The 25,749-nt window shown below is 34.2% G+C and overlaps 2 protein-coding genes across 10 annotated transcripts in view; one reads left to right on the top strand and one right to left on the bottom strand.

Annotated features, from left to right (window-relative positions):
- Nucleotides 1-255: 255 nt before the first annotated feature.
- LOC125683009 (26S proteasome non-ATPase regulatory subunit 2-like) lies at nucleotides 256-18,048 on the bottom strand. The gene is made up of 22 exons (XM_048923670.2): nucleotides 17,933-18,048; nucleotides 14,418-14,474; nucleotides 14,146-14,310; nucleotides 13,815-13,936; nucleotides 13,190-13,414; nucleotides 12,469-12,627; nucleotides 11,965-12,109; nucleotides 11,798-11,858; nucleotides 11,519-11,665; nucleotides 11,121-11,227; nucleotides 10,788-10,915; nucleotides 7,681-7,768; nucleotides 7,115-7,277; nucleotides 6,493-6,594; nucleotides 6,311-6,381; nucleotides 5,707-5,803; nucleotides 5,405-5,487; nucleotides 4,797-4,965; nucleotides 3,872-4,093; nucleotides 3,577-3,695; nucleotides 2,001-2,115; nucleotides 256-443 (listed from the first exon to the last, which is right to left on the bottom strand). Exons 1-22 carry the CDS (start codon nucleotides 18,008-18,010, stop codon nucleotides 376-378), a joined length of 2,691 nt encoding a protein of 896 aa, XP_048779627.2. The 5' UTR covers nucleotides 18,011-18,048; the 3' UTR covers nucleotides 256-375.
- Nucleotides 18,049-18,375: 327 nt separating this feature from the next.
- The window catches only part of LOC125683008 (kinesin-like protein KIF17), a 29,393-nt gene continuing 22,019 nt past the window's right edge, over nucleotides 18,376-25,749 (top strand). For 7 of the 9 annotated variants that reach the window (XM_048923668.2, XM_048923665.2, XM_056142440.1 and 4 more), the window contains exons 1-4: nucleotides 18,383-18,658; nucleotides 24,844-25,088; nucleotides 25,241-25,356; nucleotides 25,466-25,635. In XM_048923668.2, the coding sequence (XP_048779625.1) occupies nucleotides 24,852-25,088; nucleotides 25,241-25,356; nucleotides 25,466-25,635 (523 nt within the window). In that variant the 5' untranslated portion in view covers nucleotides 18,383-18,658; nucleotides 24,844-24,851. Of the gene's footprint in view, nucleotides 18,659-24,843; nucleotides 25,089-25,240; nucleotides 25,357-25,465; nucleotides 25,636-25,749 lie in introns of all 9 variants that reach the window. The other 2 variants (XM_048923669.2, XM_048923662.2) reach the window with 1 other exon arrangement.

Below are 25,749 nucleotides of genomic sequence, written 5' to 3'. Positions count from 1 at the left end.
CAGGTATGAATCAATCCCATTTTCTTTGACAGATATCATGACTTTATCCCACTTTCTTTGACAGATATCATAACTTAATCCAAATGTACTCTGTCAGTTCTTACAATCTTGCAAGTAGCAGCGATGAGAACTGGGGATTTTAAACAATCCCATTTTAGTGTGGCTGTATGGTATTCAGAAACACCTGAGCTCCAGGCACATTTATATCTGTGCCACTGAGTTGATATGAACTTCAACATTTGAAGGAGAATTAAATCGTTTTGCAATTTTTATTTTGTATTTTTTCTTCTTCATTAGATTAATAAACATTACAGACATATTTCTTAATAAACAAAAGTTCACAAGTGTTCTTGACAATAATTTACACAAAAATGTCTAAGCCTCATAGTCAGGGTTTTTCCTTAGTATCACAAATCCTTCCATAATGGGGCTCAAAGGGATGTCTAAAACCTGTTAAGGAACTCTTCATCAAGTGTGATAATTGATTAGCTGTTATTAAATAAACATGACATACAATTAATTATTTTCAGACTTTACCATGATTACCTCTACAAACCAAAGCAGCTTTGTAAATGAAACAAGAGGCCCATGGGCCATATTGCTCACTGAAATACTTCTCCCCACATAAAAACAAGAGGCCCATGGGCCACATCGCTCACCTGAGTCACCTTGGCCCATAACTAAAGACTTTCCATATACATTTGCATGTAAAACCTTAGTCCCTATTATGGCCCCAACATACACCTGGAGGCCATGATTTTGAGAAGATTTTCCCTATATTTGTATGTAAAACTTTGATCCCCTATTGTGGCCCCATCCTACCTCCGGGGGCCATGATTTCAACAAACTTGAATCTGCACTATGTCAGAAAGCTTTCATGTAAATATCAGCTTTTCTGGCTCAGTGGTTCTTGAGAAGAAGATTTTTAAAGATTTTCCCTATATATTTTTATGTAAAACTTTGATCCCCTAATGTGGCCCCATCCAACCCCCGGGGGCCATGAGTTGAACAATTTAGAATCTGCACTATGTCAGGAAGCTTTCATGTAAATTTCAGTTCTTTTGGTCCAGTGGTTCTTCAGAAGATTTTTAAATGACCCTACTCTATTTTTACCTTTTCTTGATTATCTCCCCTTGGAAGGTGGCCTGACCCTTTATTTTAACAATTTAGAATTCCCTTTACCTAAGGATGCTTTGTGCCAACTTTGGTTGAAATTAGCCCTGTGGTTTTTGAGAAGAAGTCAAAAATGATAAAATTTACAGACGGAGGGACGCCGGACTACAGGTGATCAGAAAAGCTCACTTGAGCTTTCAGCTCAGGTGAGCTAAAAAGGAATCCAAGTGATAGCCCCACCCTGACCAAGGGTCATAATGTGATTCAACTTGGATCTACACAACATGCTGATGCTTGCTTGTTAATTTCACATACAGTATCCATGTTGATAATGAGTCGAGAATTTTCTTATATATACAAACTCCACTGGCATGGAGGGATCAAACTTCCAATTTACAACACAAGAGTATGACTGCACATTAATTTACAACACAAGAGTATGACTGCACATTAATTTGACAAAATGTTATTATGTATTATTGAGAAAAATACTTACTGAACAATTTCCTATACTCCTTTGTAAATTTATAGCTCTGTCCGTGCCCCTAAGTTCATGATGTGAATCTACACTACTTGTGTTTGCTTTATATTATACCCTAGTGGTAAGTTGGTTGAAATTTACCTTATGGTTCTTGAGATAATGAAAATGTGAAATTACACCAGGCAGACAGAATTCAGAAAAGTTCACAAGAGTGTTTGGCTCAGGTGAGGTAATAAAACACTTTCACCACAGCAAAGACGCATGTAATCTCATCTATCAATCAGTAAGCCAGCCTGTCACAAAAACTTTAACCTAGCAGATAACTTGGAAATGCATCAATTTCAGACTGCTTTGCATGTTCATCTTGGATAAAATGTTATCAGTTATTAAGAATGAGAAAGGATACATTCTTCTGTGGCCAGCTCTGCCCGCTCCCCATATGCCAACAACACCGGGGTAGTGTGGGTCTGGAAACCTGTGATTGTTTTGGGTTTTCCTGCCTGTCCCACCACATCAACAGCCTGCAAAATACTTACAATGAAAAACCAACACCACATCAAAAGCCAATGAATCAATTTAATAAAATTGTAAATAGGTCATAGCAGTTGTATCCCCCATGTAAAACTTCAAATCCCAATTACACTTTCAATCCCTGCTGTATGATGTTGAATGATTTTGCTATACATTCCTATGCAAAATTTCCAATACTTCTCGTATCCCTGCAAACACCCTATAAAGGGGTTATTGTGCATAGAAATTGGAATCTACACTACAGGAGGATTCTTGCATATTAAATTCCAACATATAAAAACCTGTTGCTTCTTGCAAAGATATTCCTTTACATTCCTATGTGAAGTATAAAAACACCTTTAGCAGTCCCATCCAAGACCCCAGAGGTATTTGTGTAAATAACTTAAATCTACACTTAATAAGGAGCTCAAGTGTATTTAAACTGATATAGTACCCCCTTTTAAAAATGGAATTTTCCTATACATGATCTAATTTTTTTTTTTAATACATCTCTTATGTCTTCATCAAGACCATGGGATGATAGTGTGAAGCTACTTTAATCTACAATACATGAGGATGCCTGCATATCACCATACCTTTGTGGTTCTTAAGATTTTTCCTATCTAAACTCCCACTGTGGCCATTCCCAGGCTCAACCTTTGAACATACTTGAATCCTCATTATACTAGGAAGCTTCCATGCAAGTTTGATTAATGAGAAAAATTCTTAACACTCCATCCTACTTTAATATTTCTTAATTATGTCCCTTTAGAAAGGGATGTAGTCCTCCTATTGAGTAAACTTGAATCCACCAAAGTATACTGTGTGCTAAGTTTCATTAAAATTGGCCCTGTGGTTTTTGAGAAGTGGAAAAAGTAGAAGTTTACAAACAACTAACTGCAGAACTCGACCTCTCTGGCAAACACTTGGAATAGTCCAGAAAGTTCAGATCCACCTGTTACACTGTAAATCAGGTTTTTATAACAGGTGGTCTGTAGCTCCCTGGCCTATTCCAAAGTTTCCCTAGAGAGATACAGTTCTGCAGTTCACAGACAACATACTTTGGACACCCTTCAATCAGAAAAAAATCATTTGAGCTGAAAATCCATATCATATCCTGCATTAAAACTGATACAATTTTTTTCACATCAGAAAAATTCATACTTCAAAATTAAAGGCACCACATATTGGAATATCCCCTTGCAACCAGGCATATCTATAAACACAACACTGAATCTGATGCAGTTGATATCAGCATTACACTCAAACACATGCACCATCATATGACTATATTCCCTATAACTCAGTTGCAATGACATATATTGGCTTCTCTAGAAAAGTGGCACTATTACAAATCCACTTCCTAAAAGGTTTTCAAGTTGGTTAGATTCCAATGAACCTTCTCTTTTGGATCAGACAAAAACCTGTATGTATATCCTATATAAAGGTTATACAGGTTAATTGAGTCTTACCTGGCCAACTCGAACGTGAACTGGGAGAGGTCGCAATTCTTCATCAAATGTGGTGAGCATCCTCGGTTGCATTGCAGAGACAAGATGATACAAGATGTAATGGGATTTTCCAAGAATTACTACAATTGCACAGAAGCCAAAAAATCACATAATCAAACACACTATTCATTTTCCCAAAACCTGATTCTGTTTAAAAATGAAAGGGGGGTATTAAGAAAATGAATTTTGGAATTCTTCAAACATTAAAAAAAAAAGCAACCAAAAAACAAAAACTTTTTAAAAGTTGGGTACTTACATGTTTTGACATCTAGACAAGCTGTCATGACAGCCATCAGTCCAGCCACAGCTACTGGGGACATCAGAGCTTTGTCACTATGGTAGGGACAGAGAGTTAAGGTGCCCTTCCCTAAGTGAGTCAGTCCCTGGGCTAGACGCACCATGAACAGGTTGTTAGGGTCCTTCTGATGATAGACAGCAAGCTGTCGGAGCATGGCTGCCAATCGGGCATTATTTGTACCTGGATTCACAAGTAAAATCAAGATTTTAAAAGACCTGGAGATATCAAGATGAAGATATAAATTAATCCTCAAAGTCCCATTTCTGTTACAGTTAAAATGTAGATGAATTTTGAACCCTTATGTGCTAAGGGTATGATGTTGACAAACTTGACTATACTTTATAGAGTTGCTTTCACCAAGAACCATGTCTTGTACAAACTTGAATCTAAAACACTTGTACATGAGGATGTTTTGAGCAAAGTTTGTTTAAAAAAAAATAATTTTCATTAATGCAAATGTACTTAAAATTTGATTCAGGTTACCTATAATGTACATGTATGTGATGAATTTCATATTAACCTCAGTTTTGCTGCCATTCTATTTTTAATGACACACTGTACAGGTACTCAAGAAAACTCCAAGAGACCATAATAAAACTCAAAGAGTTTGAGTTTTCGATAATCAAGAAATTGTCATTTTGACTGACCAGTTTTCAGTTTAAAATTAGGCAGATAAAACAGTTTAATGTTTGATGGAGGTATGATTTACAATTTCATTTTCCCCCGAGTAATATACTTAATCTTAAAACTTTATATCACCTGAAATATGAATAAAGAAACTAAATCTTTTTATTTGTGTTTATCAATTCATTATTTGTTGCAGCTTAAAAAAGCTGTTTTGATTATAAATTCTACAAAAGATGACAATATTTAATCAACCCACCTGCTCCCGCTATTCCCATGGCTAAGATAGCATTATGGGAGACTTCTGGGTCACTATCATGAGAGAACTTGCTGAGGGTGTCAAGGATTTGTAATTTAGGATTGGATACCGAGATCAGACCAAGAGCTAGAGGTACTGCTCGCTTGATGGCCACCTCTCCATAACGTAACTACATTAAAAAAACAAAAACAGTTTGAGAATATACTGTCTAATTTCATAGATCAGTCTTGATGTATTCGGAAAAAGAAAATGACCTAAAATAATGCATATTTTTGCAATTTTTCCGTGAGGAAGTTCATCAGTCTATATCTATTAACAGTTAAATAATATACACATTTATACATTCTTGTTTTATGATGCAGTTTTGTTGTTTCTATTTGAGCATAAATCTGGGAAACTTTCAAATGCAGTGAAAATCACATAATCACCATAGCCTTCACATTATGTGAAAACAATACATAACTTTAAAACAGAACATTTACAGAAATGTTAACACACTGTAGGCAGGAATGGATGCAAAGCTGTGTACAGAATATAAAAGACACGTCCTCCAATGGAGTGTAATATCAAAATAGTAAGTAAATATCTGTATTCAAAGAAATCCATACCAAATGCCCAAAAGTTCTGAAAGACATTTCAGCTCCAACATCCTCTCCCATGGAAATCAGAGCTATACCCAGTACAGCCATGCCTGAAATGTGCATTCATTGTATCATAAATTTTCTTTGTTTTATTTTAAATTATATACATATAAAATCAAATGTTTATAACCATATAATTTTCTTCAAAAACTTTAAGAACATCAATATCAATATATTTTATTCATGATGTGGTGACTGACACATGCCCCATTTCTGTTGAATGGACTACCCTTATCCTGTATAATGGACAAGTCTACATTTACTCTTACCCTGTTGAATAGACAAATCTGCATTTGGGGATTCTTCTTTTTTCTCCTCCTTTTTGTCCTTATCTTTCTTCTTATCATCTTTCTTTTCATTATTCTCCTGTTGAAAAAATAATCTTTTAATCTCAAGTTCTTAATAATTGTATATGCACCTATATATAAGATTGGCACTTGACCAGTCTTAACAAAACACTATTTTAAGCACTGACCATTCGGGCCTCTGTATCTAGATTTTTACTAGTACAAAGAGATATTCACTGGTCAAAATCAGACACAAAGAATGAATTTTTACAGTTTTGAAAGTAATTTTGAAGAAAGAGAGTTCAAGAGTACATTAATCCACTTAAAGGTTTAGTCAAGATCAGTTCATGTGTGGTAGAAACACTATATTTATTGATTCTGATTACAATCATTACTCCATTTCAGTATATGCTAATATAATCTTATAATAATATTACTGAAAGGCAGTGATATTGATGAAAAAAAGCACAGACCTGACGGTCTTGTATATGTAATATTTTTATAAGCCCAATCTCAATTTCACTGGACTTGGTCTTCATGCCAGTGACTAACTTCAAAAACTGCTTGACGTCTATGATTAAAATACCTGATCTTTGGAGTCATCATGTTCTGAACACACATGTAACAAATGTTGTATTTTTAGTACATTGCCAGTTCCTGTAAAATTAGAGAAATGATGTGAAAAAATACATCATGTGTGTTAGGTATTATATAAACTTCATACTAAAATCTATTGTTCACATATCTTGGTCAGACTGATTTCTTTACCTGCGTATGCACAGACATCTACAAGCATCCTGGCCATTGACTTAAGTGGTTCTGTTATCACATTCAGCGCTTCCAGCGTGGCATCCACAGCATCCTGCTTCCCTAGAATGCAAAATAAAATTACATCAATAGCGAATTTCAATCCTCAAATTGTTCATTTCCATTTTACTCATAAAAACATTTCCACAATTTTGCTATCGAATGTCAGATATGGCAACTGGAGATTAAATCAGACTGTCTTGAAGGCTATAGATAATATGCAAATATGTTAGATTATAGCGAGCCCGAGATTTTTAAATGACCTATGGTAATCCCAGAAAGTACAGTCAAACCTCTTTATCTCAAACTCAATAGTGCTGAAAAAAAAAACTTCTGAGATATCTGAGGGTTCAAGATAATGAGGATAAAATATATAAAGAAAATGTAGTTGGGACTTCTCACTTCAGCATCTCCATAGTATGCGAGATACCGAAGTTTAACTGTGTATACATCTTGAACCATCAGGAAAATTATTATTGAATTCATGAAGGGATAAGTGAACAGAAAAAATTCCTCCTGTATAGTACTTCTCAGTGTGACTCTGATAATCACCAAGCTCTCTGAATTTCAATTAATTCCCTACCTAGATATGTAAGAGCCAGGCCCAGAGCCAGAAACTTGCTGTAGGTTTCCTTCAGATCTGATTCTGATCTTTCCATCATTGTCTGTAGGATGGTAGAGGTCACATCACCATTACTACTTCCTACTGAAATCATTCCACATGCCAAGGCAGCCATTCCTATTACCTGTGTTGAGAAAATATTGACAAATCACCTTACGTTAATATGGAAATACTCCCTGACTATAATCTTTTAACAATTTTGTATGTTGAGTGGATTGTCTAATTCTTTTCCATAGGGCAGAGAGCTGTGAGTACAAAATCACTTGCATGTGAATGTACAGTGCTGTCAGTAGGAGTCAGATATAATATAACCTGAATAGGCTGAATTTCTGCAGTGAAAACTTTGAAATGAGGCATATTTCATTAAAAATTCATGTACAGTGTACCTCCATGTTGGCTTCAGCATTAAAAACATGTTCTTGATTTCCATGTCTGCTTGGACATTTACGAGACTTGTACAAATGTTAATCTGGTCATTTGGAAGATGACCATGTTAATCTGTACATTTCAAAGACCTTTTTACATACCTCCATGTTAGCTTTGCTTTCACCCAGCACTGGCAGTATTAAAGCTAAAACATCTTCTCTGTTAGATCCTGCATACGCTAGACCAAGTCTGCAGAGACATGAATAAATGTAATTTAACCTACATTTAATACCAAATGTATTCATAAAAGAAAGCATTTACTGTCAGTAAATAGAACTTTCTACGGAACGAAACTACACAAAACCACTTACTCCACTAAAACATTCCATTCACATGATTTATATGCAGTAATTGACATGTATTGTATGTAGTAATATTGACATTTCCAATATTTCAGCCTTTGATATTTGTACACATTGTAATCATACACATTTCCTCATGAATGCATTGTAGTTGTAAACAACAGACATGATTCCTAAGAAAAGAAAAACAAGAGGCCCATGGTCCACATCGCTCACCTGAGTCACCTTGGCCCATATCTGAAGACTTTCCATATATATTTGCATGTAAAACCTTGGTCCCTATTATGGCCCAAACTACCCTTTGCAAACTTGAATCTACACTATGTCAGAAAGTTTTCATGTAAATGTCAACTTCTTTGGCCCAATGGTTCTTTTAAAGCTTTTTTCTATATTTGTATGTAAAACTTTGACCCCCCCCCCACTTGTGGCCCCATCCTACCCTCCGGGGACCATGATTTGAACAAACTTGAATCTGCACTATGTCAGAAAGTTTTCTTGTAAATATCAGCTTTTCTGACTCAGTGGTTATTGAGAAAAAGATTTTAACTATATATTTGTATGTAAAACTTTGATCCCCCTTGTGGCCCCATCCTACCCCCGGAGCCCATGATTTGAACAAACTTGAATCTGCACTATGTCAGAAAGTTTTCATGTAAAAATCAGCTTTTCTGGCTCAGTGGTTCTTGAGAAGAAGATTTTTCCTATATATTTGTATGTAAAACTTTGATCCCCTATTGTGGCCCCATCCAACCCCCGGAGCCCATGATTTGAACAAACTTGAATCTGTATTATGTCAGGAAGCTTTCATGTAAATCTCAGCTTTTCTGGCTTAGTGGTTCTTGAGAAGAAGATTTTTAAAGTTTTTCCCTATATATTTGTGTGTAAAACTTTGATCCCCCCTTGGGGCCCCATCTTATCCCCGGGGGCCATGATTTGAACAAACTTGAATCTGCACTATGTCAAAAAGTTTTCATGTAAAAATCAGCTTTTCTGGCTTAGTGGTTCTTGAGAAGAAGAATTTTAAAGATTTTTCCCTATATATTTGTGTGTAAAACTTTGATCCCCCCCCTTGGGGCCCCATCTTATCCCCGGGGGCCATGATTTGAACAAACTTGAATCTGCACTATGTCAGAAAGTTTTCATGTAAAAATCAGCTTTTCTGGCTTAGTGGTTCTTGAGAAGAAGATTTTTAAAGATTTTTCCTATATATTTGTATGCAAAACTTTGATCCCCTATTGTGCCCCATCCAACCCCCGGGGCCCATGATTTGAACAAACTTGAATCTGCATTATGTCAGGAAGCTTTCATGTAAATCTCAGCTTTTCTGGCTTAGTGGTTCTTGAGAAGAAGATTTTTAAAGTTTTTCCCTATATATTTGTGTGCAAAACTTTGATCCCCCTTGGGGCCCCATCCTATCCCCGGGGGCCATGATTTGAACAAACTTGAATCTGCACTATGTCAGAAAGTTTTCATGTAAAAATCAGCTTTTCTGGCTTAGTGGTTCTTGAGAAGAAGATTTTTCCTATATATTTGTATGTAAAACTTTGATCCCCCCTTGTGGCCCCATCCTACCACTGGGGGCCATGATTTGAACAAACTTGAATCTGCAATATGTCAGGAAGCTTTCAGGTAAATTTCAGCTCTTCTGGCCCAGTGGTTCTTGAGAAGAAGATTTTTAAATGACCCCACCCTATTTTTGCATTTTTGTGATTATCTCCCCTTTGAAAGGGACATGGCCCTTCATTTGAACAAACTTGAAAGCCCTTCAACAAAGGATACTTTTGGCCAAGTTAGGTTGAAATTGGCCCAGTGGTTCTGGAGAAGAAGTCGAAAATGTGAAAAGTTTACAGACAGACAGACGGACGCCGGACAAAATCGATAGTTTTTACATTGCCACTTCGCTGCACAACGTGTGCAGACATCGTTTTAAAACGAGATCAGTTACTTAAACAAACTGTTGATTGGAGAAACCAAATAGTGAGACGACGATTCAACCAATGAACAATCAGAAGACATATATAACTTGAGGAAGCATTTTACAACAAGTAAAACCCACATCAATGACGGAAAATTCCGGAATACTAACAAAAGCGGAATTCCGCTTTAAAGCGTAGAAAAATCATGTCTGAAACAATGCACGTACATGTATGAATACAGAACTACTTGATAAATAAACAGGTAGTATGTCTATCTTAATAGTTGGGAATTCTGGCAGAAATGAAAGTACAAGTTATCTATAAGAATTCAATTTCATTTTAAAAAATAAAATACAGTATAAATTGCAACACTTCATGCCGGCATAATTTTCATGAAGTTGCCAACACGCTTCATGAAGTATGCCAGCATGAATCGTTGTGTTGCCTTGAAAAATTCCTAGAGACATCCCTGTACGTTGTAACTGACAATCTATACATATTGCATGTGATAAATGACAACCTTGTATGTATTGTATGTGGTAACTGACAACCTTGTACGTATTGTACTTGGTAACTGACAACCTTGTACGTATTGTTTGTGGTAACTGACAACCTTGTACATATTGCATGTGTTAAATGACAACCTTGTACGTATTGTATGTGTTAAATGACAACCTTGTACATATTGCATGTGTTAAATGACAACCTTGTACGTATTGTATGTGGTAACTGACAATCCTTTAAGTATTGTACATTGTAACTGACAACCCTGTATGAGGTAACAGACAACACTGTACGTATAGTATGTGGTAACTGACAACCCTCTACGTATTGTATATTGTAACTGACAACCCTGTATATATTGTATGTGGTAAATGACAACTCTGTATGTATTGTACATGGTAACTGACAACCTTGTACATATTGTATGTGGTAACTGACAACCTTGTACATATTGTATGTGGTAATTGACATGTAATGTACACTTACCCCACTATGGCTCCAATCCTCATGATACTTGTATTATGAGAAACATAATCTGACAATAGGGCTAAAGCAGGGTCACATTCATTCCTCACCCCGGAGTTAACAATACCACAAGCTAACAATGCACCAGCCTACAAAAGTATAAACACCTCAATTGCTAAGGTATCTTGCATTTTAACCATATCAATGAAATGAACTAAGTGTCAATTTTTTTTTACACCTTGTAATGTGTTGGTCATCATTGGAGAAATTATCAAAAAAAAATTTAAAAAAATGGCTAAGGCCAAAAATGCATTTATGTTTTCTGTGGATAAAAATTTAGTAATACAAGAATACCTTTATAAAATCCTCTGATGAGTACAAGTATTTATCAATCTGTGTGAGGCCACTGTCTACATCCCATAGTAGTACCAAACCAAGAGAAGCAGTCGCACTTAACATACCTGAGGAGATGGAAGATATGATTTAGTGAACACCTGGTATTTATAGAATAGTGAAACCTTCTCAAATGATTTCTAATAAATAATCTTAGTAGACTATTTCAAAGACTGGGACATTTTCAGAGTTAATGAATATATATATATATATATAGAGAGAGAGAGAGAGAGAGAGAGAGAGAGAGAGAGAGAGAGAGAGAGAGAGAGAGAAACATTAAAATAATTACATGTGAAATTCCAAAACTTTGATTTTCTAGTCAGAACAAAATTTTAAACTGTATCTGTAATGTTATATACCATGATCTTTGTTTTTATGTAACCATTTGTTTCCATCTTCTTTCAATATTTTATCTTGTCCAAAACCTGCATTTACAAATCCATTAACAAATGAAGCAGCTAAATTCTGTCGAGCAGAGTCCACATTTGAGGGTCCTAATGTACTCCCTACAAAATCAAGTATATATCTCAACATAAATCAATGCACTCTGAACAAAAAACACCATTAAAGAACAGTCTTAAAAGTTACTGTCAATTTCAAATTAAAAAATTATGATTTGTCTTTATACAGCGTCTTACGTGTTTGTTCCAAATGAGATTTATATATATCCTCTGGTATCTTGGGTTCCATAATATCCAACTGTAAGGGAACAGTTTTTCATTAATTGAAACCTCATATTACAATAAACTTTCATAAATAATTGTTTTCTTCACAAAACGAATAATATTGAAACAACAAATCTTACCTCTCTGGCCAGTGCCATGAAGTTGTTATTCAAGTTAGCATTAGACATGATTTCTGTTAATTCATCGTACTCCTCCACATCATCACTGAGTTCTAAGAAAATCTGCTGACGTCCCAACATGTATGCTAACTGTTTCTGCATTAAACTGTAAGAAAATTGCAATTCATACTCAATAACTAGGACAAACTGTTTTATCCATTCACAGCATCCTCACATTAAAGGCCAAATAAGCTAAAAACAGAATTTCAAGGGAAGTTTATAACAGGTTTTGGAACTCTGGGGTAAACTTAAATATTGTAAAGGTGAAAAGCTTACATCTTATGCATATCTCCTACATTATAAAACATGACCTTTCACACAGATTCTCCCCCACATACCATATTTTCCTTTTTTTGTACAATAATAATATATTATTGTACGTTTGAATGCATACCAAACATTGCCTAGGTACGTAGATAAGCATATCTTACTGACTGCATTCATGCAACACATCGTAGTACTCACATGTCTTTACAGGATAGGAAGATTTCCTCTACGAGTGCCATGTCATTCAACTGCATGGCAAATCGAAGGGCTTGTGGATACTGGTCGAATTTCCTGTACAATTCTACAGCTGACTTTAATAATGTTGTGTTCTCGGGGTCTGGCACATAGGGCACACAACTTGAATGTAAAAAAGAGGAGTATTTTTTATAAACTTATGATGCACTTGAAATTAGATAATGCTGGGAATCTATTTCCACACACACGAAAAAGAAGTAATGAAGAACTGATGGATAAAATATATATTCAGGGTGTACATACAAGTAACTGCGTTAATCAAAAGTACTCACACAGGAAAAATTAGTCAAAGTTTTAGAGCTACGATACAAGTAGGTTATAAATATTTTCATGTCATCTTTTTTATTACTATCATTATTTATTTCAATTTTCAATTCAAAGCTGTGAGATCTAAACAAATATTTGATTATGGCTTCAAAATTGAAAATTTATAGTTGCCTTTTTTCTTCATTTCCGTCAACTTTCAAAAAACCAATCAATGTGGTTGATGTAAAACAGAATAACCCTAATTACAAATTAATGCATCCATACAACTGCATCAAAGGTACCAAAATAATAAGTACCCCAAATATACATTATATACAAATTTGGTTCCAGTGTAGGATACATATGGTATAGCTTGTAAACTCAAGATGGACACTCAAAAATATTTTCCCAATTTTACCTTGTAAGATACAGACAGACACGAGAGTAGGCATTTTCATCCACATAATTCTTGAGTAAGTCCAGCTTTTCTATCTCCATTAACAGATCACAGGCTTCAGCCTCTGCGTTGTGGTCCATGTGGTAGGGAACAATCTCCTTTGTCATTTTCAGGAGACGCTCCCTCATTTCTTTGTTAGTTTCCTCTGTTTCCTGCCATTCTTGTGCCACCTGTCCAGCCAAGTGTCTGGAAAATACACATGTAACCAATATACAAATAAATAAGACTATTCTAATGCACTAATATTTAAAAGAAAAGCTTATATATACATAATTATTATTACTTTCAAACTCTGTAATGCATACAAGTGTCTGTCAAATGCACAAGTACAAACTATACTAACTATTCTCAGCATTTATCTTTTTTTTTTTAAATTATCGTTAAAACTTTGAAATATACATGCACCGGTAAAGTGTATGTACATCTTCAATAAAAGTACATGTATTATAATTTCATTAGAAATTATAATATGCACACCTAAAGGTCATTGACTGAAGAAATAGAGATGTAATTTTTTTAAAGAAGGTTTTTAAAGTTTCTAGAAATCCTAGTATCAATATAATGACTAATAGAATCTCGTATTTACCTGACATACTCATGACCCCATGACCCAATTTCTTCTTTGGAGCCCATCAATCTGTACTTCAAACTGTCCCTGTTGTCATTCATTGTCATTCCCAACACTGATATAATGTCAGCGCAGAATCTCTGTTACGTCATAAAGAGCATTTATTATCATCTAGAAGAATTTATATGCCTTTTTTGCTTTTGAAACCAATTTATTTTCTCTATTTAATCTCTTGAAGTAATAAAAAATACATGTATATAGAAATGTTGATACACATATCAAAATTTCCTGAAAGTTAATCTAATACATGCAATACTAAAGCCCTTAGTTCAAGTTGCATAAAATTAACCTTTGTTTCATCATCTTTTATATTCTCATGAACTTCTTTCAGTGAGTCGTAATGTGGACGAAGAAATTTGAGTGGCTTAGGCACAGATGTCATTGATGTTGTGGAGGCCCTGATCTGGGATCTCAAGCTCTCCAGGGCTGGTTTATAAAGCCTTTGATCAGCCTCCTGTCATTTATAGAAAGCACAGTATAAACACAATACACAAAGATTACAAAACTTTGCAATAATGTCAGTGTCAGTGATTTCTTAATATTCTACTTTCATTACAATACCTTCAGTCTTTCAACCAACATATTAAGTTCATCTTGAAGTTGTTTGTCTTCTTCAGACTACAAAGAAAAGAATCCTACATAAATATATACTGAAGTAGATTAAACATCAAATGCTCAAGATAAGCATGCATGTTTGTTAGGCCCATGCTATGTGTTGTAGGCCTATACCATTTATTGAAGGTATAGACACACGATCTGTCACTTAAAATGTAACATTTCATAGACTGACAAATTGATCATACCTGTGTAACATACGCAGTTTGTATTCATTGCAATAATATCACTCAATCACGACCAACAGAAACACAAAAATCAGTCAGATGCATAATGCAAACATGTTATTTGAAAAATAATGCACACAAGTTATTCTCACACACATTTAATTTCTAAAAAATAACAAATCATTATTTTTTTAATCTCACGGAGTCATTGATTTTGTTATTGTATTTCCTGTTGATATTATTACGCATTTATTACTTTGTAATTTGAATTCTTTACAACGCAATAATGCAACAGCATGCCAATATGTTTGGCATTATAGGCAACAATGTGTTTTAGAAACAATTATTATATACAGATTTTTCCCATTTTCTTTTCAATCACACATTAGGATGTCCAGGTAGTGCTCTAGCTTCTCACTGCTGTGACCCGAGTTTGATTCCCGTAATCAGCAGTGGTCCCCCGATCAGACACATGGGTTTCCTCCTACAAGAGAACCCCCTAGCGCTAACATCCGTGTATCAAAGTATCCCTTTGGAAATAAGCTTTCAAGTGTTATCCTTGGAATTTATATTTGCATGTATGAATGTATGTACTAAATAAACATTTGTTTTTTATTACTTATCTTTATTCCATTGGAAGAGGCTATATGTCAATACATGCATATTATATATATGGGGCAATGGAGGGTTCAAACCCATTACATATGGGCTACACAGGAAATGATTATATTTGCCTATTTGTATGCACTTTTAGTTGTAAATTAACACATGCTAGTCCATAGTTTCAATTGGACCCCTAAAAATGCATGGGTTACATACATGTGGTAATCGCCATTTGTAATCAGTGGTAAGCCTGTGATTGATTACTCTTTGTAAGCAGTAATCATGAAAAATCTGATTTCTTGTAATTTAACCTAATCAAATACATATATAAGAACTTGACTGTAAATTAGTCATGATTAATTTCTGATTACTTTCTTTTAAAAAATGCATTATGAATATCAAACATTCTGAATGTTTTCAATCTTCCTTCATTTTGTAATGGCAAGTTCAAGAGTAAATCTATTTAAAACAAAATATACCAATGTCCCTCCTTCTTCTCAATATACCGTTTGTAAGTTAAGAAATTGATTTCAATTATTATCTAGATGTTTTCTTTAATTATTTCATATTTGATGATTTCATGAATGATGATATAATCAATTCCACACTGACTGAACACCAATTTAAGGTGAACTAAAGCCAATATATCCTCAGGGATACAAAAAACACCAATGCCTCAACAACATAAACTGTGTTCACCTTTCCAATAAAATAAATTGTTATTCAACCAAAAAGAAATGCAATGCAAGTTACCACTGCAATTTTTTTTAAATTCCAGCTGAAGTAGAATGAACAGTGAAAGCTCAATGCAAATTATGCACTTCCATGATGTCTGAAAATATAAAAACCACCTCCAATTTCCTTACACATTCAAAGGTAAGAGTAAAACGAATATCAGTACACTTGTAATAATTATTATGCTATAAAAATCATGGAAATGTGAACATCCAATAATTGCTTCTATTTAAATCCTTTAAAGGGATTGATTCACGATTTTCCCTAAAATTTTCTTTTTCACTTTAAATGATCAAAATTTACTGTCTAATGTGTTTAAAAGAGTTCACATATAAAAATTAAGGTTATACATTATCACAGAAGCTCATTTTAGAGAGTTTATTATTTGTTTTGTAAACAAAGATTGCGGTATGTTCATGTTTATGAATATTTTAAAAGAAATGGATATCGATCTAAGTTTATTATATCTTTCACATTTCAAGAAATATGTCATCTAAAAGTTCAAATTTGTGACTAAGCAAAATTAAGATGCTTTATATTACAAAATCAATATTTCACTTGTTTCTTTGTATACATAGAAAGACTCGAGTCTTTGTTTACATAACACAGATTAAAGGCTAAAATATTGCTTTTATTCTTCCATTCAGAAGGTAAAAATTTTGGCTGTCAACATGAAATGTGTTATATTTTTAATGTGTACTATCAAAAATGAAAAATATTTTTATCAAAAATCGTGAACCAGTCCCTTTTTAAAATCAATTAGTACCAATAAAATATAAGTAAAATATTAATTTAAAAGTCAAAACTGCTAATTGTGAAAATGTGAGGTGGATAATGATAGTTTATTTACATGGCATAGAAACCATAGGAATGAGTATATCGGATATGTCTTCTACACCAAATAAAGAACAATTTTTCATTACAATTTGTGGGCACAGGAAAAGGGTATTCTTCTTGACTTTAGATCCTTGCCAGCGCAACATTAATACTAGTGTTCTCCTTCATTTCATTGCTGGGGACCTTATGCCACTTTACCTTGTTAACATTCAGAATTTCAGAGTGTTCCTCCAGAAAGATGCAGACTTAGTGATAAAACATTCCATGAACTAATGCTGCTTAAATGAATGTTATGTATAAATGTAAATTGTTCCTAACAGATAATTATGCACTTCGTCTAAACATTTCTTGACAAATTAATGAAATGTAATCATAATTACTTAGGGGAAAAGTAATTGTAATCAAATCAATTACAATCCAAAGTAAGATGTAATCTAATTTTGAATGTACATATGAAATTTCAATGCAATTGCAATATAATAAATTATTTTACAAAGTAATTGACCACAAGTCTGAATTTGGGAAATTTTCTGAATCCACTCTAATATATATAAGTAGCTGTGCTTGTTCTAATGGTAGATCCATCTACATATTTCAGGAGTTAGTTCATGATTGCACACAAACTCCTGGAACTTCAGGAGAGAATCTTGAGCTAAAATAGGCTGCCTCTGGCCCTCTGCTGTAAAATCCCATTCATGTATTTCGTAAATAACATATTGTTTAAAAATGGACCTAATTAAAACGGTTAACCCGAAACACACACACACACACACACACACAGTGACACACATGTAGCTGCACTCGCTCAAACGGTAAAACCGTCCTCATATTACTCTTATTAACAGAGTAAATTCGAACTAAACTTAAGCGTCATCTTTCCTGGGCTTTATGTAACGCGTTCTGCTTTTAAAAAATTACCAATATGATGATATAGTACATTTTTAACCAAAGGCATTTCATATATTTTTCAGTTTTTTCTCTGTGTGGGTTTCAACATATTCCCCCAAGGCATGACGGAGCAAAATTGAAAATTCATGGAAATAATTCAAAATACGTGCATTGACTATTACAAGGAGTCGAAATTACACAGAAAACAAATTTTAGCAATTCTTAACATACTAATTCCTGCTCCTTTTCTTCTGGTTTCTTTGTTTCTTTCTCTTGCTTCTCTTTTCCTTCGTCTTTTTTGTCCGCCATGTTGCTTTTTGAAGCCGGTGATTCTCGTTATGTGATCTCATACAAACGAGATATTTTACTGATTTAATAGAATTAATATTGATACGTTAAGTGACTATGATAAATAAAATGAGTGATATGCAATGATTTTTGTTTAATTTGTGTAACTATTCAATAATTTCTCATTGATGAATCAAGTAAGTTGTACCATAAATCATCTCTTTTAAACTTCTCATGTTCCAAAAATATTAATAATAACACTGGACATCTACATATCATATATGATATAGGTCTCTAATAGCGCTTACAACAATTCTTACGCAGACATTTGTAATATAATTACCATTTTATATTTACAAAATTGATAATAAACGAAGTTTCAAAGTAAAACTTGATGACACCTATGAGCTCCCATGATGCCTTGCGAAATATTTTCTATGGCAGAAAACGGGAACCAGCAGAAAAATTGTTAGATTTTAGAGATGGTCCGATGTCGGAAATGAACAACGATGTGCTAGAGAAAAAAACTATAAAACTCCTGTTCTAAAAGATCTTTCAACGAGTAGTGTTTCATATAGAGAAACTAATTTACTGAAAGAATTAGAACATAGTTTATATAGTATCCAAGGCAACAGTTTCCTTACAGTTATCAGATTTAATACAAGACAGGTAACACATGTTTTATGGATATTTTAACGTAAAGATTTTCACATGTTAGCATGGAATTTAAACTATGCTATACAAGATCTTGTGTATAGAATTTGATTTTCTGACTTTATAAGTTGACAAAAAATGAAATCAATTAGATTATAGCATGCAGCACGGAGACTGATCAGAAAATCATTCAGTCTTTTCTGGTTTTAAAGATTCATTTCTATTCAGTAATTGGCTTCAATTCAATGTTAGCATAAAGGAAGTTTATAAACCAGGATGTTCAGCACTCATTATCGAGAAATAACTATTTTTAGAAGAAAGAAAAAAAAAAGAAGCTAAGATTATAGTGGGGACCCCATATTAGCAAAATGCCTGCAATTTACCAAACTGCCCCCAGAAATTACTGAAATGCCACCTAAAACTACCAAATTTTCCCTCTAATTATTTATATTAATTCATATCAAAGTTATATATGTTAAATTTTGATGATCAAATGCTATTAAAATTGTGATTGTAAATAAAGAAAATTTAATTGTGTTCAATTCATGATCTTTCAAAGAAAGGCCAACATAGTCTACATATTGCAGAAAATATTGTTCTTTGTATGGAATCATGAATATTTTAAAAAAAAAGTTGAAAACAACAGACCTATTATGCAATCCAACTGAAATTAACTTTACAGAGGAGAAGGGGGAGGGGGTGTTAAGTCAGACCTGTTTAGTTTCCATCAGGACCTTGATAATATTATTTCTCTTTTCATTAACCTGATGACACGGTATGAAATAAAACAAAGTTTAGCTCTGTATTTATGTCTCCCCTTCCCAGAAGGGGGACATATTGTTTTAGTGTGAATTCTTTTCCATTTCTGAATCTCATACAAAGTATGTCCTGCAAGCCTTATTTATTTATTTATTTTTTTGATGGTCTTTTGACATGTAAGCCTTTGATATTTGGTATGTTGGTATACCATGATAAGACAGTGTGTTTCGTGCCATTTTTGATGACCTTTGACCTTGACATTTTATGTAAAGATCAAATAATAGAATTTGGGGGGCATTTTTTTTCTTTGTCTGGACCATAACTTTTTTAGCTCAAGTGAGCTTTTCTGATTGCCTGTTGTCAGTCTGTCTGTCTTCAAATGAAGGGTCATGCCCCCATCAAAGGGGAGATAATCGCAAAAATAGGGTGGGGTAATTTAAAAATCTTCTCAAGAACCACTGGACCAGAAGAGCTGAAATTTACATCAAAGCTTCCTGGCATAGTGCAGATTCAAGTTTATTAAAATCATGGCCCCCGGGGGTTGGATAGGGCAGAGCCACAATAGGGGATCAAAATTTTACATACAAATATATAGGGAAAATCTTTAAAAATCTTCTTCTCAAAAACTACTGGGCCAGGAAAGTGGAAATTTACATGAAAGCTTTCTGACATAGTGGAGATTCAAGTTTGTTAAAATCTTGTCCCCTGGGAGTAAGATGAGGCAACAATAGGGAATCAAAGTTATACAAATATATAGGGAAAATCTTGAAAAATCTTTTCAAGAACCACTGAGCCAGATAAGCTGAAATTTACATGAAAGCTTCCTGACATAGTGCAGATTCAAATTTGTGAAACTTATGACCCCTAGGGTTAGGATGGGGCCACAATAGGGGATCAAAGTTTTACATAACTAATAAATAGAAAAAATCTTTAAAAATTTTCTCCTTAAGAACCATTAGGCTAAAGAAGTTTACATGCACAAAAGCTTCCTGACATATTGAAGATTGAAGTTTGTAAAAATCATGGTCCCTGGGGGTAAGATGGGGCCACAGTAGGGGATCAAAATTTTACATACAAATATATTGGAAAATCATTAAAAATCTTCTTAAAAATCACTCTACAGGGAAGTTTACATTTACATGAAAGCTTCATGACATAGTGCAGATTCAATTTTGTAAAAATCATGGCCCCCGGGAGTAGGTTAGGGCCACAATAGGGATCAAAGTTTTACATGCGAATAGGAAAAAATCTTTAAATATGAGCCAAGGTGACTCAGGTGAGCGATGTGGCCCATGGGCCTCTTGTTTGTTAATACAACTCCTGTGGGAAATGTTCTTGCTAATTTCTCACAGAGAACAATGTCTGGTGATCTTTGGATTGTTTTAGCTGTTGGTTTATAGTAATATCAGATATCACCAGTAAAATGAAATAATATGTGTATAGTCTTCTTCATGGTGTTCTATATCATTTAGTTCAGCTCCAACCTAACAGTCTTGATATTGGAGTACACCTCAGTGCCCATGTGTTGTTAGTATTCATTACCCCTGATTAGGAGAAATGTACATATCTCAGCAACTATACATGTACTACTAGTATAGTTTATGACAAATCTTTGATAGGAACCCCCCCCGAAAATAAGGGTCACTATTGGTCACTATTGTCTACATTTAAAGTAATAAAGAATGTGCTATTATGATAGTTTTTTCATTGATAAAACTAAGTTTAAGATTTTATCAAAATAAAAGATTTTGGTTTTATTGAATATATGATATTTTATAGAAATAGATTTTTGTACAAAACGAGACAATAATGTATTTCTGCTTCATTCAGAGCCTCTGGATAGGTTTTCTAACACACATAGACGAAAGTTTACAAACCTTATTTATACTATCTGTCATTGAAATAGTAAATCATAATTTTGCAACAAAAATTTTCAACACCTAAATGACAGCTATTATTGCAGCCTGTTGCTTTAACTATCAATCAACTGAGGATAATATAAAAGTCAGGAATCTGTAACTGTTAAGTCACAAGTTTTCTTTACTATCATATGTTCATAACACTGTTCCTTGTACATATAGGTGTCTGTTATGTACTGTAATTCTCAATTTTCCACTTTAAAGATGATCCCTAAAAAATGTTTTTAAAACTGTGCAAAATGGAAGGGGAGGCATCAGTTTTAGTGTGATAAAACAATTCTTCCTAGTTTAATTTACTTTTCATGCTGTTGTAAATATAGCAAATATACTCTGTAAGAAAAACTAATTGCATAGTGTCCTGTAAAGCAGGAAGGTCTCTACCCTAACTAAATTTCATGATTCCCAGGGTAGAGCTTCTGACTCCAGGGCGGGTCAAAACTGGGCATATAGTGTTTATGTGCAAAACATTCAAATAACAGCTTTAATTCTATTGATATTAAATTGAAACTAAATATTCAGAAGGAGCAAATATAGCCATTTATTATCCCCCCCCCCCCCCCCCTTCAAAGAAGAGGGGCATGTTGGTTTGCACCTGTCGGTCGATCGGTAGACCACATGTTGTCCGCTCAATATCTTGAGAACCATTCACTTCATGATAATGATATTTCATATGTGGGTTGGTTATGAGTAGAAGAGGACCCTTATTGTTTTTCAGGTCCAAAGGTCAAAGGTCAATCTAGTCTGGACATAGGAATATCATGTCCGCTCAATATCTTGAGAACCCTTTGCTTGAAAGACATCAAACTTGGCACACTGGGACATTCTAAGGAGTAGATGACCCCTATTGATTTTGAGGTCATATGGTCAAAGGTCAAGGGTCAAACTGGGCATAGGAATATACTGACCATTGATTTTGAGGTCACATGGTCAAAGTTCAAGGGTCAAACTGGACATTGGAATAAACTGTCTGCTCAATATCTTGAGAACTCTTTTCTTGACAGACATCAAACTTGGTACACTGGTACATCTTCAGGAGAAGATGACCCCTATTGATTTTGAGGTCACATGGTCAAAGGTCAGGGGTCAAACTGGACATTGGAATATACTGTCCGCTCAATATCTTGAGAACCCTTTGCTTGACAGACATCAAACTTGGTACACTGGTACATCTTCAGGAGAAGATGATCCCTATTGATTTTGAGGTCACATGTTTAAAGATTAAGGGTCAAACTGGACATAGGAATATACTATCCGTTCAATATCTTGAGAACCCTTTGCTTGACAGACATCAAACTTGCTACACTGGTACATCTTCAGGAGAAGATGATCCCTATTGATTTTGAGGTCACATGTTTAAAGGTCAAGGGTCAAACTGGACATTGGAATATACTGTCCGCTCGATATTTTGAGAACCCTTTGCTTGACAGACATCAAACTTAGTACAGTGGTGTATATTTAGGAGAAGATGACTCCTATTGATTTTGAGGTCACATGTTTAAAGGTCAAGGGTCAAACTGAACATAGTAATATACTGTCCACTCAATATCTTGATAACCCTTTTGCTTGACAGACATCAAACTTAGTACACTGGTACATCTTCAGGAGAAGATGACCCATATTGATTTTGAGGTCAAAAGTCAATTGTTGAACTGGACATAGTAATATTTAAGAATTATTTGCTTGATTGACACCAAACTTGGTAGATGACCCCTATTGATTTTTAGGTCACATGGTCAATTCACTCTTGACATAGGAATATATTGTCTGCTCAATATTTTGAATTGATGATACTACTATCAATTAAATGATGTGTGTGTATAACCCTTTTCAATTTTGCACCATGGGGGGCATATGTGTTTTACAAACATCTCTTGTTAAAATTGTAAATTTCATGATCCCAGGGGTAGAGGTTTTGGTTCCAGAGTGGGGCCATATTTATTATAGTGATTATTGTCTTTATCATTTAGAAAAAGGATATACCAAAATTATAAATTTTGCAACCCCAGGGTTCTGACTCGAGGGCAAGTCCAAAATACTGTAGTCATAAAGTGTTGTCATAAAGTGTTGCTATAGCATATACAGTCAAACCTCGTTATCTTGACCTTGATAGGACAGAGAAAAAAACTTTGAGATTCAGAGGATTCAAGATATTGAAGGTAAATTACTTATAAAGAATAAGTGGTTAGGACTTCTGAATCACTTCGACATATCCATGGTATTCAAGATATTTGTGTTCTGGATACCGAAATTCATCTGTGTTATGTGAAGTCTTTCTTCAGTATGGACACTTTTGGGGGCATCTTGTGTTTTTAAAAGAACTCATTTTGTTTTATACTATTGGTGAATATGTTACCTTAGGCCATATGCAGAATAGGAATATTTTCATAAGATTTCATAGTCCTTGGGGCTAGTGATACTTTTAAGTAATACTCAGGTGACCAATAAGGCCTTTAGGCCTCTTGTTTAATAAGATATTTGATATCATCATTAGATCACTGCCTTAAAGAAAGCAGGTGATTAAATTTGTAAAGGAAGCTTACATACATGTAAATGAATGCCTTCATGACAGTAATGAATTGTTAGCACCTTTGACTACATACATTGTACCTCATTAAATGTTGTAAATTATATAAAGGGTTGTTATGTATTAGCTAATAGTTAATGCTTGGAATTTAGTATTAATATATTATATGCAAAAGGAAGAACTTTGCCATGCCTCAAGTCACCAAGGAATACTCCTCAAAATCTAGTGGTGTGATTCCTAATGTTTAGTGAAATTGAATCCTACTTGGATATCTGAATATGTAATGATGAGTGTTGGGAATGGGGATAAACATAAATTAGAATTTCTATAATGGCATTCTTGGAGTACTAAGTTCTTCATCACTGTTATAACTAGTTGATACCCTTCTAGATTTCTGCAGGAAAAAATACAAGGATGATCAAAACTGCATGTTTAGCTGTGAGCTCATATTGTTTAAAGTTGTATATATGCAGTAAATTGGTGCTGTGAGGCTATTTCATATGTTATTTGTTAAGGGATTAGTAGGTTTAGAGAGGTTGTAGCAAAGAATCTCTGTCGAAACAATATTGGAAAGAAGATTTCCTTTCTTTAAGGTTAACAAGAATGTGCCATTTGTCCCTAAGAATGACCTCTGAAAAATATGGAATCCACATTTTGATTTTATTTGTGACTGAATTTCTTTTTATTTTATTTATTTTGTTTTTGTGGACAATCAAACGTCTTAACCATGCAACTCCCAATAAACCATGGCATTTAATCCCTTATGATAGCTAGACTCCAATTCTTTTCCGATCTATGTTGTATTAGATCCTGCTAATAGCAGAGACTTTGAAAGTCTTTTTGATTGTACCTTCTATGTTAATATATGTATATTTATTTTATGAATGATATCCAAGTATTAGAAAATCATTAATTCAAATTTATTGTCTCTCTTGGCAAAGATTATGGTAGAATTTTGCATAAGCTTACATTAACATTTATGTACAACTATTACTTAGAAATAACCATGGCTTCCGACGGTGAGACAGTTAAAGTCATTGTAAGATGTCGACCAATGAATACAAGAGAGAAGGACCTGAAATGTACGACTGTTATTAACATGGACGGCAAGCGGGGTCAGTGCGCCATCAGAAATCCGGACGACAAAAAGGCACCACCCAAGATGTTTACATTTGACGGATCCTACTTTGTTGACTCTACCACAGAGAATATCTACAATGAAATAGCCTATCCGTTGGTAGAGGTAAGGGTATATATATGGTATATTGATACTGATTTCAAATTTAAGATATAACTTAATGATATTAAAATATGGTTTTGAATTTTGTAAATTAAATGCATGCTTGATCAATGTTTGCTTGATATGCATTAATTAAACTAATTACATGAACACAGGGTGTGACGGAGGGCTATAATGGAACAATCTTTGCTTATGGGCAAACTGGTTGTGGGAAATCGTTCACTATGCAGGGAATTACAGATCCTGCAACTCAGAGAGGAATCATTCCAAGGTTGGACGGTCTTCTACATCAAATTTCTTTATTTCTTATATTGCACTTTGATAAATCTGTTCTAATACAGATATGAATGAATACACACAGACATTTCTTTGAATTTCAGAGCTTTTGATCATATATTCGAGACAGTCTCTGTGGCAGACAGCACTAAGTTTTTACTCCATGCATCTTACTGTGAAATTTACAATGAAGAAATCCGTGATCTCTTAGGAAAAGACGCAAAACAAAAACTAGACTTAAAGGAACATCCAGAAAAGGGAGTCTACGTGAACGGTATTGTCTGCAGAACAACCGACTAAATATAACAGTCAATTGTCTGCAACACTATTTCCTTACAGAACAACCGACTAAATATAACAGTTAATTGTCTGCAACACTATTTCCTTA

The sequence above is a fragment of the Ostrea edulis genome, chromosome 6 (assembly GCF_947568905.1).
Source record: "Ostrea edulis chromosome 6, xbOstEdul1.1, whole genome shotgun sequence".
In the NCBI taxonomy this organism is placed as follows: domain Eukaryota; kingdom Metazoa; phylum Mollusca; class Bivalvia; order Ostreida; family Ostreidae; genus Ostrea; species Ostrea edulis.
Note: the sequence above shows the minus strand (reverse complement) of the source record. Positions and strands in the feature narration are given on the sequence as shown.

Coding starts and splice junctions, on each gene's coding strand:
- LOC125683009 (XM_048923670.2), bottom strand. CDS start 18,010: ATGGCGGACAAAAAAGACGAAGGAAAAGAGAAGCAAGAGAAAGAAACA. Junction 12,628..13,189: donor GTCTGTCTGTATCTTACAAG/GTAAAATTGGGA, acceptor TTTACATTCAAG/TTGTGTGCCCTATGTGCCAG. Junction 6,382..6,492: donor AGATGTCTGTGCATACGCAG/GTAAAGAAATCA, acceptor CTAATTTTACAG/GAACTGGCAATGTACTAAAA.